This window comes from Lepisma saccharinum, chromosome 1 (genome assembly GCF_977018435.1).
Source record: "Lepisma saccharinum chromosome 1, izLepSacc3.1, whole genome shotgun sequence".
NCBI lineage: Eukaryota > Metazoa > Arthropoda > Insecta > Zygentoma > Lepismatidae > Lepisma > Lepisma saccharinum.
Window position 1 is genome coordinate 210,465,745 of NC_139229.1, and position 13,378 is coordinate 210,479,122.

At 40.3% G+C, this 13,378-nt stretch overlaps 1 protein-coding gene across 3 annotated transcripts in view; it reads left to right on the top strand.

Moving 5' to 3' along the window:
* Positions 1–13,378, top strand: part of LOC145978838 (transcription cofactor vestigial-like protein 2) — a 142,453-nt gene that overhangs the window by 42,023 nt on the left and 87,052 nt on the right. For all 3 annotated transcript variants that reach the window (XM_083111729.1, XM_083111722.1, XM_083111735.1), the window contains exon 2: positions 6,866–7,121. In XM_083111729.1, coding sequence (XP_082967855.1) covers positions 6,866–7,121 — 256 coding nt within the window. The remainder of the gene's footprint in view (positions 1–6,865; positions 7,122–13,378) is intronic.

Genomic DNA, 13,378 nt, shown 5'->3' on the forward strand with positions numbered 1-13,378 from the left:
TTCCGAGGAAAATTTACATTTATAAGGTAAAAGTAAAATTGTGAAACATTCGCTAGTAATAGGAGTTGCTGTATAAATCTAGCTGTGGCCTTCAGCAAGCAAATTCCAGATTTTGAACAGGCTACAAATTAACGATGCAGTGTACGATTAATCTTATTAAATTGAAAACGGAGTAACTCATATATTTACATGATTGATTTGCCTTGATTTACATTCAGTTGTAGGATTTTTAGTTGATATCCATACAGTTGTACTGAATTCAAATGTATCGATGTTTTCAATATTTGTGTTGATTTTTGTTTTTTAGCGTCGCTTTCCTGCCACTTTTGGCTAATCGCTATGATGTGTGAGACTGATGCAATATGAAGACATTGATGGATACTCAAAAATATCACCTAAACCCAGATCGAAATTCGAAACAGAGATCCCTGGCGTCGCAGCACGCTGTGCTAAGCACTTTACAACGGAGGTTGCCTCAATATTTTCAACAATTGACTGATATGTACAGCGAACCGTAATCCACTACACTGAATAGTGCTGTTACTGCCATCACCAAATCATCATAATCAACTTGCCTTTTCTGTCAATGACGCCACAGCACTAAAACTAATAATTACTAATTTTCTTATATTTTAAAACAATATATTAACTTTTCAAATGATTCAGCTGAATTCACTACATCACTGCTTTGGTATTCAGTATACAAAATTCTTCGCATGAAACTGGCTTCTGAGAGTTCAAAGAGTGAAACATCATTGACGTTATGATCACAGAAATCTAGTATGTATAATTTTATGTCGTTTTCTTCCAATTTTGGCTGATTGCGACGATGAGTATGAGTGATGATTAGATGCAATAGATGAAGAGAAACACGAAAAGAACTCCCATACCATACTCCTTGAATCAAGGTTTCTAGTTTGTTTGTCGAGTGTCAAATGCCGATATTTTGTACAATAATTGGCTTTTGTTTCAGAATGTCGAAATCATCAGCATTTAAATTTCTTTCTACCTTACCCAGTGGCGACGATTGGGTTCTAAAACTGAGGGGGGGGGCAAGGGCAGTTTACTTTCCTTTGGTACATAAGGTTTAGCATGGTGATATAGCATAGTGTGAGGGCAAAAGTGGCAAAAAGTTGGGAGGCGCCCCTCCTAATCGCCGCCACTGAACTCACCATATCCATAGTATGTATAGCTTGTAAGATGCAGCCATTTTACGTATTGTAATTATTTCACTTATTCGGTTTTTGCTGCCTAAACGTTGTTGCTGTTGAGATCATAAAATTCTCGTTACTTTTTTTTAACGTCAATAATCAAGTAGCGTCACCTCTGAATCTTCAATGAAAATTTATGACACCATTTAGCCTTGTTTCCATGACAACCAAAAACTAAATATGCTGACCAAGGCAGAATTTATTTTATTTTAAAACATAAACTAAACGTTGCGTTTCAACCTTCTACCAAGGTCTTCTTCAGACTCTGTACCAAATACAAATTAAGTAAGATACAAAACAGGAAGATATATATATATGTATACACACACACACACACACAAATCACTCCCCTCCAGACACAAGATTATTAGAAAGTTATTTATCTCGAACATTCCTTTCCAGGTGTTCCAGCGGGTGTCCTTCTCCTGTCAACTGTTGTTTCACCTGACAGACGATTTAGATAAAGATTTCCTTTCATCTGGAACGTGGTTGGACTCCTTATCTTAGTCTTTTTCCGTATCTCTTTGAAGCGTAACGTTTAGTTTATGTTTTAAAATAAAATAAATTCGGCCTTGGTCAGCATATTTAGTTTTTGGTTAAAATTTACGACTCTCAATTTACACAAGGGTTCTTGCTTGTAAGTAGGAAAGTTTGGGGTGGTGTAATTCCGTTATAATGAAACTTAGCTAAGATTAGCTGGTTCATGTTTTGTTTGCGTGTGGAGAACATAAGAAGATATACTACGTCCCGAGAATATCTGAAGAGAGCGAACGAAAGCAAGTCTCTGCGCAAGTAGCGACTCCAGAGGACTCGACCAATGAACAAGTACGAGAGAACGGGACTACGTGGAGGGGGGGAAACGGCCGCAGTTACCTGCCTTTCTGGCAGCGTGTACTGCTTCACTCTGCCCACTTGCTTTCTCCCCTTTCTCTGTCGTTATGCACGACCTTGCTCCAGAGATAGTTTATAGTAAATAAAGTTAAAAGGTAAGCTCGTATAAAACGCAAAGCCAAATTAAAATTGCCTTCGTCCCTTTCTTGAACAGCACATGGATGATGGGGGAGGGAAATCGCGAACAAACAAGAATTCCTGCTTCTCCAAAAGAAAATTATCCACCGTATGATTTTTCCCGCTATTCGCTACTCCAGCGCCATTGCATACCTCCATTTTCCGATCCGTAAAAGAGACATTTCCCCGTTATTCAGCGGAAAGCTTCCTAATTTCCTCAAGGTCTTTTCCGCGAGCGACAGGAATGTTGATCAACATAATCTGTTCCATACCTCACTGAAAATGTGCGGAGGGGTGAAGAGGGTTGAGGAAACGCAAGCACATACTTTGAGAAAAAGGAAGTTTTCCACCGAGGTGCATGGAAAAGGTCTTAATTAACCCCCTCCTCCTTTCCAACCTCAGCCTCTTGATATTTTCCCTTCGCAAAGGAACCGGAGTGTATCGGATCTTACTTCATGTCCCGGCATTCCTAAGACTCCACTCCACCTTTGAAACGTAGCCACATGAATTCTGTACATTCTTGAGTAAGGCAGAAGATCGTCTGGAGGCGCCCTTTCCTCTCTTACCCTTCTCCTTCTTCCAAAAAGGCAAGGCCGAGACGAATTCTCCCGATTCCCGAAAGAACTCCCGGCAAATTCCACAGGAGCAACATCAAAGTCAAGTAGGCAGGCGAAGTTTGCAATGTAGGTGCAAAAAAATTTATCCCCCCTTTTTACTTCCAAACCCTACCCCCCCGGTTAAAATTTCCAGTTGGGGAGTCTAAAGGTTGTTGCTAACTCTCTTAGGGCACTAACCAGTCGTCCTATTGTCTACGCGCACACATACCATACAATAATGAGATTTAAAAGAAAATAAGGTGCACATTCTTGTACGCATGTTTTACTACCCTCTGTCCATAGCCATACCATGAAAGCATACAGGGGATGCGGAAGTAAGGTTCTACACATTCTCTATCTATACCTTGTGCCAGTTATCTCTGGAGCAAGACCGTGCAAAGCGTCAGAAAAGAGGAAATCGAGTGGGCAGAACGAAGCAGCACACACTCCTGCGAAGATTGGTAGAGTCGAATTACTTTCGGAACATCTCCAGCGGACTACGCGAGTCTCTCTAGCGAGCCTAGTGGGCGTGTAGAGCCTGAGCAGGGTGCTTAGCGATAGGTTCCGAGTTGAGATGACGTCAGTGGCTCGCTTAGTTCATTGGCTGATTCGAGAGTTGTGACTCGTTCCGAAGCTTCAAATGCATAACAGCCAAAGATGTTATGGAAATAATCTCCCTCTACCTGCAGTCGCTTTCCACCCACTCGCTGCAATCCTGTTCCCCCTCACGTGTTCATTGGTGGAGCCGTCTCGCGTCACTACTTGCAGAGAGACTTGTTTTCGTTCGCTTGCTCCAGAGATACCTGGGACAGAGTATGGGCCACAGTGGTTGATGTAATCAGCACCACATTCTGCTCCCTTTACCTACCCAATATCCGTTTATTAGAAGCTGGGTGAGTCCCAGAGCCGCTTTATGTAAGGACATTTTCGGAAAAGATTTTCCACCTGAAATCAGCCAATCCGGGAACAAAACCGAGTCTCCTGAGTGGCGGTCAGGCGCCCTACCGACTAGGCCACCGCGGCTCTACTCTCGTAGGCAGTACGTGCTCTACATTTTCTTTTTCGCATTTTCGGATATTAATGTTAATGCCAGTACTTGAATTTTGACTGGGTCTCTCCGATAGTATAGTGATTAACGTTATCATGTTGTAAACAATGGGTACCGGGTCACATTAAACAGTGGTTCAGTTCCCAATTTAAACTGTAGATCCAATTTCCAATGAGCAAAATGAAACTTTGCCAAACATACGCGTACTTTGAATTTCGAAACAGATTAAAATTAGCTGTTAATTAATAGCTAGTAAGTTTTGATTATTGTCTGATACCTGGTTTCTGCCTCAAATGTGTTTAATTTTCGATTTCCTACCTTTTAAATATATTTATTTTGCTTGACACAAAAATAGTACTTTTATTATTAAGCTTCTTGAAAGGTAAATGAACTTCAAGCAATAGGTTTTTCACTGAAATACCACTTTCTATCACAACTCTAGGAAAAGCGTGACAAAAAAATGAAATGTTTCTAAATACATCAACTTCTTAGTGAATTTAGTAAATATTATTTCAATTACATTGTTATCCCTTCCCTACTCAAATGTTTGTATAGAAGAAAAAAATTAGAAAGGAAAACAATACGACTAAATGAATTGACAAACGTGCTCACAAGAAGGTTTCAAAATAGCCTAAACAAATGCATACATAGAGAATATAATGTGAAACACATAATTACGCAGTTTAGGAAATGAAGGGACAATTCTAAACGAAAAGTTCTCATTATTTTCTTCCTCGAAGTTTCAAGATCAATGAAGAAAATCAAATGGGAGAAACAAAAGTGTGAAATTGAAAGAGTAGGAAGAACATTTCTAGCTTTAATGCCCTCCTGAGAGAAACTAAAATTCAATTGCACTGACAGACAACAATAGACAAATACACAATATGCGCTTCTTGATTGGCTCCGAAATTATTTTTAATGGCAGTTACTCTTGAATGACGAGTCAATTATTTGTATTGTGAAACTACTTCTCGAAATTTACAGGAAATGTTCCAGCTTTTCTGTGCGACCGTGTTGATATATGAACAAACAACAGGATTGGGAGCATTAATAAATTATCGTCGCCCCTCCTCGGATTTGGATTGCAATCTTGACTTCTGCAAGAACCGGAAAGAAGAAAGTCTATCGCAGTTGCAAATCGTAATTATTAGCAATTTCTCACTCTTGCATCTGATACGTCGAGGACAAAATTGCCAAGACGTGTAAAAGAATGTCACCGGAATGTCAACAGAGGAAACACTGCTTCGGGGGCCAACGAGGAGGCGGGGGGAGGGACTTTCGGAAAATAAACCAACAGCGACATTCCTCTCTGAGCGAGTCAATTGCCAAGGAACAGGTTATATTAATACGCTATCGCTGTCCAAATTCGAAAATACCAAAGTCGTTTCGACAATTCCTTAAACGAGTTCTTTTGTGTGTACTTTTTGTGTCCATGCACCTATCTCCAACACGTATAAAAATTGGTTTTCATTGCTCGGCGTGGAACACACAAGGACAATATAATTAGACCTTCGGAACGGCAAAGTGCGGTTTGAGAACTCAGGGAAAGGTGGCAGCACCTAAAGACCTTGACGTTATGTGGCGAGCCTCAAGAAGTTAATTATGAGTTAGTTTTCTGTAAAGCGATGGATGTCAGGGGAAACTGTTCTTAATGTATTTTACTTAAAGTTGTTGAGGAAAGTAGCATTCCAAGAATTTTACTGGAATGGATATTGCTTGAAGTTCATTTAGCTATGAGTTTTATGTATTTTTTGTGCATCAAATGACTCGGGGAGTCATCTTTGGTGACTTTGGAAGTCACCGAGAAGAAAACTTATACCTATACTTACAAGCCGGAATTTAGTATTAGTTGTTTGAATTAGTTCATTTTAATAATAGTTTTGACATTCAAGTATTTGGAAGTAAATTATACGTATTCAAGATGAAAGTAAAAATCTAGGCATGTAACGTGTTCTCCTTCTCTATTTATAAAGTATTATCCTCTGGTCTAATATCAAAGAATCCAAAGTCAAGTCAAATCAAGGGGTTCCGCGTTCGATACACTGTGGCGACACACGTTCGGATCCCACTTTAAACTGTAGGTCCAGTCCCGATTAGCCAATCTACGCATAAAGTGGATTTAAAACAAACTCGTGTAGCTACCACATTAATTTGCCTGTAGTATTAACCAAGTGAAAGTTTACACTAGATTAGATGAACGCAGATTATACGGTTCAGTATTATGTAACACACACACCTTTTCTCATCCATTTAGGAATACATTTTAAAAGATTTATTTTCAAAAACTCGTAATTTACTCTACCAAGTACATTAATCTCACACATGTAGCTACTAAAAGTATAAAAAATTCGATGTGCTTTTCATGATGAATTTGTTGCCCTGTCTGTGCTTTCCAGCGTTGTCCTGTTTATCGTCATTCTTCATTTTTGAGGTTCTTCTTTGGAATCATATACTTGGTTATGGATGGCCTCGGTCCCATGCCTTTTCTTCAGTTTCTATATTGTTGATGTAATTTTATGTGGCTAGAAAGGCGTATTTTTATTTTATATATGTGTGTGTGTGTGTGTGTGTTCAGCAACTTGTTTGCATACCGGTATGTTACACCGATGCGTAAAGAATAATGATCTTGTATTGTTTTTCAAGCTTTGAATCAACCCCAGTTTCCTCCGTAGACCTAAACCCAATAAGTTACACCACTGAATTGTGTGATTTTTATTGATCAGTTATCTTTGTGTGGTGCTCGTGTAAACACTGCAAAAAAAATATTTTTTTCGTAGATCAAAAATAAAGTTTACAGCTTGCTTTAATATGCAGCATTTTGAAAAGAATGGGTAAGCTAATATACAATATTACCTGTTTTCTTCCATTAGCTTCTGTTTTAAAGAAATAATGTTTCAATATTATTACTCATTACTTTAAGTATAGGTTTAGCTTAAGGAAAACAAGCTGTTATAATTCATTATAAACAAATGAATATTGTTCTAGTCTGTTCTTTTTTGCAGAAGTACAAACCGCCGTCGATTGAATTGGTGCCATACGCGTCGAGGTCGTCGACGCCTGCGTCCGGCGGAGAGTGTGCAACGGACAAAGACTCGGACAGCGGCGACCCAGAGCACAAGGGAGCGCAGTACGTGTCCGCGAACTGCGTCGTGTTCACCCACTACTCCGGCGACGTGTCTTCGGTGGTCGACGAACACTTCAGCAGGGCGCTCAGCCAATCGGCGGCCTTCGCGGATCAAAAGGGGATGCAAGGCAAAGGTAAGCGTATCATTTTTTTTACTTTATGTAGTTTTAGTTTTTTTTCACAGTTCACTGACTAACCAAGAATACCGGGACTGTTAGGCTAAATGCCTAAGTTGTTACAGTGAAGACGCGCTTGCATCCGGCGTGGAGACTGCCTTTATGGCAGTGACCCTCTGTTGCCGCGTTTACCTATGAAGGAACTCGCTGTCAAACAACCAAATAGACCTACCGCTGTCCCCTCTTTGGACATCAAGCTGCAACAACAGGGAAAGAGGATTTTGCAAAAATAACAGTTGTGCGCTGTCATTGTACACCGGTTCTTGGCTTGACTCTACTGTAGGTTAGGCGTGTTAACTTTGGTTCTCTTTATAGCATAAATAATACATTTACAATGTATTTATGCTAAGAGAACCAAACCTAACAACGTAGGCATTCCTCGTCTGCCTAGAATGAAAGGTTGAGCTCGCGTTGTGCGATATGGGAGACCTTCACAAATACTGCATTCGCATTGTACGACTGCGCAATGAAATGTGCTGAAGCCTCGTGCACATGCGTACAAGAACGCATTGCAATGTGGGGGTGCATTCACTGCCCCTTCGAAGGTTAGACTCTCATCCAAACTAAGCGTAAAGACACAACCAGTTGAAAATAAGTTCATGTAGCCTACCCTGGATAACAATGAATATAAGCTTCTCTCTTCGTGGAAGCCTCAATGATCTGACTAAATCCGCTGGAAACCCGGATTCGATCACCTGGGTGTGTGATCTAACGTCCGAACTTACCGCTAATTCTCCACTTATTTTTGGGGTGCACCTGCGATCGACCTCTGGACCTCTCGTACCAAAGGCATATCCTAACCATTCGACTATGCGAGAGTCCTTCTCAGACAAAAACTGTTGTTTTTTAATCCATGTTTTGCCTTCATGCGATTTTATAGAAGCGCTTGTTTGCATGTAGTAATGTTGTCAAAACTCGTACATAAAAGTCGAATCCGTTTATGCTTCCTAGGAGAACTATGTAGAGCACGTGCACGAGGAAGGGTTTAGTATGCTGTGCAGTGTTTGCAGATGCGATCGGAGCATTTATGCGTCAGTGAAGGCGGGGGGGAGGGAGAGCGAGCCAGCGCATCACAAAAATATGGCCGCGCGTCTGCTAAGCTAGATCGGTGTGTGCCTTTGGAACACGGCCAGCACGCGCGAGTTGTTCCTAGTCCACAACACGTTCTTTTGTTTTCTGAGCTTTGTTTTTTTTTTTATACCTATTTTGTACGGTACGCAGGCTTTTCTTCCCTTTACCTGTTTCACGTGAACGAACACGTTGGCCAACTTCGCTCTTTTGGAACCAAATTTGGTTCCATTTTTGGCCACACTAGCATTTTGTTATTGTCCGGCGGAGCTGTTGCTGCAATAATTTATCGTTGCGATCAATCCAATAGGTAGAAAAGCGGCGCAAGATAAAATTAGAATGAGATGATGTACGCAAATTGATTCATCGCTATGTGGTAGGAGGCTGGATCAACTCAAGGGTGACGAAACTTGCTCAGTGTGTGAGCAGTAACCTATTGCACACATCTATTTTTACAAGCACATTTTGTTATTAAAAAGTTTCTATAAAATTTAGGGCGAGTTGGAAAGGGGCCTTCACAAGTGACGTAGCTAGAGGGGTAAAGGGACGCCTCGCCCCACAACGGGCGTTAATGAAATAGCGAATAATAAGGTTATTCAATTCTAAGAGTTTGGCAATTTACATGTTTTTTAAGTGGTGTGTTCTACATGTTATCACATTTTATGTTTAAAATACAAAATTGACTCACAAAAGCTAATTTAGTTTAATTATGTGTATGTGACTCTCGTTCAAGATCCAAGTGTCGACCTAGGCAGAGGAAATGTTATTTCATTTATTCCCTACAATCATTCATTTCCTACAATAATTCATTCTGTCGGATTAACCCAGAGGCTAGGAATTGATATGTTAGGTGTCCTGCCCCTCCCGCTATTCATTTCTGTGAAACAACTAGAGCTTTATTGCAACGTGGTTGTGTGTCCAATCTTAATTTCTAAATCCAGGACTAAGTAGTGGGATAAAATTACATATAAAGCATGCATGGATGTTCCTATGTAATGGTTCTTTCACGTCCATCGCCTTGGACAGAATCATTGTTGAACACGCAGGCTTATCGTACAAAATTCAATTTTTGAAAGAGATGAGTGTTTTCTTACCAGAATCGGAAGAATATTTCTTGAATTATGAGAACTGAATCTATTGCAACTTTTAATTCTGTGATACCCTGAAAGCTGAAATGCAAATTTTGCCTAAAACTCTTCAGCGTTGCACTTCGTTTATTTTGTATAAAATGGTATTTCAGTTTAGAATAGAATAGAATTTATTTCCAGTATGAGCCTTTACAGCTATACATACCATACAAGTGAAAAATTTTCGTGTACTTTCCCTACATCCTTCCTCCTTTTAGTCTGCTTCCACCTTCACACTGCTCGGGAGTTCACAAACACTATTTTTATTTCAAATCTTTCCCTATACTTGCACTGTTACCTGAGTGATTCCTAAATTTTCTGAAATTTATTTATTTATTTAGCAACCCTCCCCCTCCTCCCCCTTTCACACATGTTCGCTATCCCCACTGAGCTTCTTTGCTCTCTTTACCCAGGCGTAGTGTAGGAAAGTTCCCAGATTCCTTATTTGCGCCTCCCCCCCTCTCGGTCTCTACCTCCTAATAACGCTTCTCATTATATTCTCAATGTTATCTTCATTCATTCCCCTGATATATTTTTGTCTTGCCTCCCCTGTTTCTTTGCACTGGAGGAGAATGTGAAATTTCGTCTCGTCTTCGCCGCATAACGGGCATTCTACGCTCCCGTCCTCCCGTTTAAGTTTAACTTGTGCCCATCTCCCCAGTCTGAACCAGACCAATCCTGACCTTTCTTTTGCCCCACACAAATCTACGTAGTTCCTCCTTCCCCATTCTCGATCCGTATCCACTATTTTCGCCGATGTTAACGATATTTTTGTGTTGCATTCTGCCAAAAGTTTCTGTTTGGTAATATCTTCCAGTCTGGCACGTATGGCCCCCAGCATCTGCATATCAATTCTCCCCTCTATTCCCTCTTCCCACACCCATCCTAGCCCTATATTGTATAATTCCGTTTGCGAGCTAGCTGTCACCTCTGCAAAAATCCCAGTTTCGATTGCAGCATGTGAAGGAACCTTTTCGTGTCTGAAATCATTAGAAAGTTTTATTCGTATCATGAAGCTGAATCATGATGTCTCATCTTACTGTCTTATACCCTGTACCAGCTAACTGTAGACCAGGCGAACGAGACGGCTCCACCAATGAACAGTGAGAAACGGGATTGCGTAATGGGCGACTTGAGTTACCCGATTTCCCTGCTTCGCTCTGTAAGCGTTGAAAACTTTTTAAAGGGACAATACCGTACGCACATGGCAAACGGACCGTATTTTTGTCTCCAGGTCCGTACGCTTGCTTTAAGAATTTCTTATCGAAATATTAGGGATAAAACTGGATAAGCCGTACATTTAGCGTACGAACTAAGTTCTGGACAGTACGTCCGTACATGCCATGAAATTGTACAGTCATGACCGTACGGTTGGCAACGCTGTGCTTTCACCACTCGATTTCCCTCCTCCTATGCCGCACTACTGCATAGTTAGCTGGGACAGAGTATAGTTATTGAGGAGGAGGAATGTCAACTCTTGGAGGTACCGCAGGTAGATAACAGAAGAATAACATTTCGCAAAGTGACATTTATTGTTTTTAATAATTACGAAAATTATTTTCTCACAAAGTCATCATTGTCTTGCAAGAAAATTTAACTCTGGAAACATGATTTACGTCATTTATATTATTATTTTATAACTTGAAATATTTACATCACTAACCTCATTTCAGCAAAGACAATAATAAACAGCTTTTAATCTTCCAAGCTGTTTATCCTATGACGACAGTGTATTCAGAAACGTTTCTAGCTTTTTAAGAAGGGTTGGTTTCTTTCACTGTCTGTGATGAAGTTTTTTGCGTATTCTTACCTTTTTAATGTGTCCTGTTCAGGTCACTTTACAATCTTGCACTTGTAACTTTTCCCAAAGGGGCTTTTCGCCCCTTTTTTTCTAACTTAGGTGAGAGTTGAACATAAGGGACTATTTCCCCGATAAACACTGAAGGGTGAAAAATGACCATACGTGCCCACACAAAAAAAATTTAAAATCAATCAACAAAGACAATGAATTATGAAGTGATAAATGGAAAAACTATTTTATACCATTTCCGCCCGTCTCTCAATAATGGAAGATGCCACAACGCAACGCAGGGCAGCTCTCACGAATAAAAAAGAGCTAACCATAAATATATATTATATCTTGTTTGTAATTATTTTCAGGCTTTACATCATTGCAAGCCTGCGTTAATAAGTCTTGCTCGCTGCATTAGCTCGAAGAGATTGTATTCGAGCGCGCACATACAGTGTGTGCGAGTAATTTAATGGCCCACATCCCTTGCGCCGTCACTGGCCTGAGAAAAATGCTTTGCAAAGGGCCACGAAAAGAAAGAAATGAGCTATATGAAATTCGTGAAAAAAAACAAACATAAAAGAAGCAACATAACTAACCATCTGACAAAACTTGGTCTAAAAGTTTACACTCTGATATTAGTCCTGATCCTCCACACATGCAAATACGGTCTTGTATTACATGCACCAAAAGAAACATATATATTATTCAGTATTTGCAGCATTAAAGTTATTAATTTTTATTAGTTTCCAATCTCACAACTATTGACATGCACATGTGCACAGCATAGATTAATCTGTATTCTACGAGTATATATAGTGTGTTCAAAGTCGATTCCCGAATCCCAATAATTCTACTCGTAAATACCTGTACCTCTCTTTTGCATTAACTTTACGCATTACTTAATATGTAAAATCATCGGCAAAAAAATTGAACATTTAGACCCAGAAATACTTGCTTCCTTGCGTCGAGTTGTGTGTGTTGCCTAACTCTACGGCGATGAGTGAATTTTGATAGCAGATTTTCATTGGCAAATTCTGCCACTGCCGTAGAGTTAGGCAACACGTATATCGCCGTACAGGGAAGAGAGTAAATCAGGATTTAGGTTTAGTCGAGGCGCTAGCTTCGTTAACGATCGGCTGGCTTTGGAGTCCACGGTGCGTGCCCACCAGCTGCAACAATCACATTTCACATTCAACGCACAGTGTTGCCACATCTACTCTCCAGCGGCGAAAGGAGAAAGGTCTCCACATTGAAGTTGCAAGCAACAAATTGACACTACGGCAACAGCGTATCCGCAGTCTGAGACTCCACGTGGAGGAGACGAGCAGAATGACAGCTGCGCCCATTGGCTGAAGGTTGTGTGTGATTGGACGAAAACAACTCGCCCGCTGCTTAACCCCACCCACGTTCGCGGCGGCGGCTTCCTTCAGTTCTTGGACGTTAACGAAGTAAACGCGCGGACTATATCTAATTTTTATTGCCGGTGATTGTACCCTTGAAATTGAACGTTAAAAAATAAAATTATGGCATAATCATACGGTTCGATTAGTTTAGGCTTGTTGATAAATACACTTCTCACAAAAAGTTCGGAATATTGTTATGTTAGACAATAAGTGATAGACACGACCTTGGAATGAAAGAACACATGGTATCTGTTGGGTGGACGTTCTCGTCTTTTCACCGACATATGCCACCCTGCCTATCACCTATTGCTTAATAAATATTACGAACTTGTACCTAATGTAACAATATTCCAAACCTTTTTTGATCAGCGTATGTGCAGCATCAGCATGTCCGGCTTATAGCTATAATAAAAGAAACATGCGCTACAGTTTCCGAATACTTGCCACAGTCAAAACCTGTGTATGTACGGTACTGCCATCTGTTGCCATTTACGAAAAACACGAAACTGTGTCATGCGCATGGGCACAGTAAACGAAAATGGCGTAGTAGACTCCACAAGAGAAGTGTACGGAGTTGGAGTACAAGTTGAATAGACTATATGTCGTTCTACTAAGGGTGCCCATATAGAAGTGTATTGACGTTGTTAGTGACAGTGACGAGCCAGTGTCTCTCATTTTGTGATGTGTAATGGCAAGATGTTGTGTATCAGGCTACACCTTCATTCCCAATAAATTCTTGGTCAAAAAGATTTTGGGACCGTTTCTTCTTTTATAGCTCTAACCCGGACACGCTGTATAATTACATTGAAATTAAAAGGCAATCAC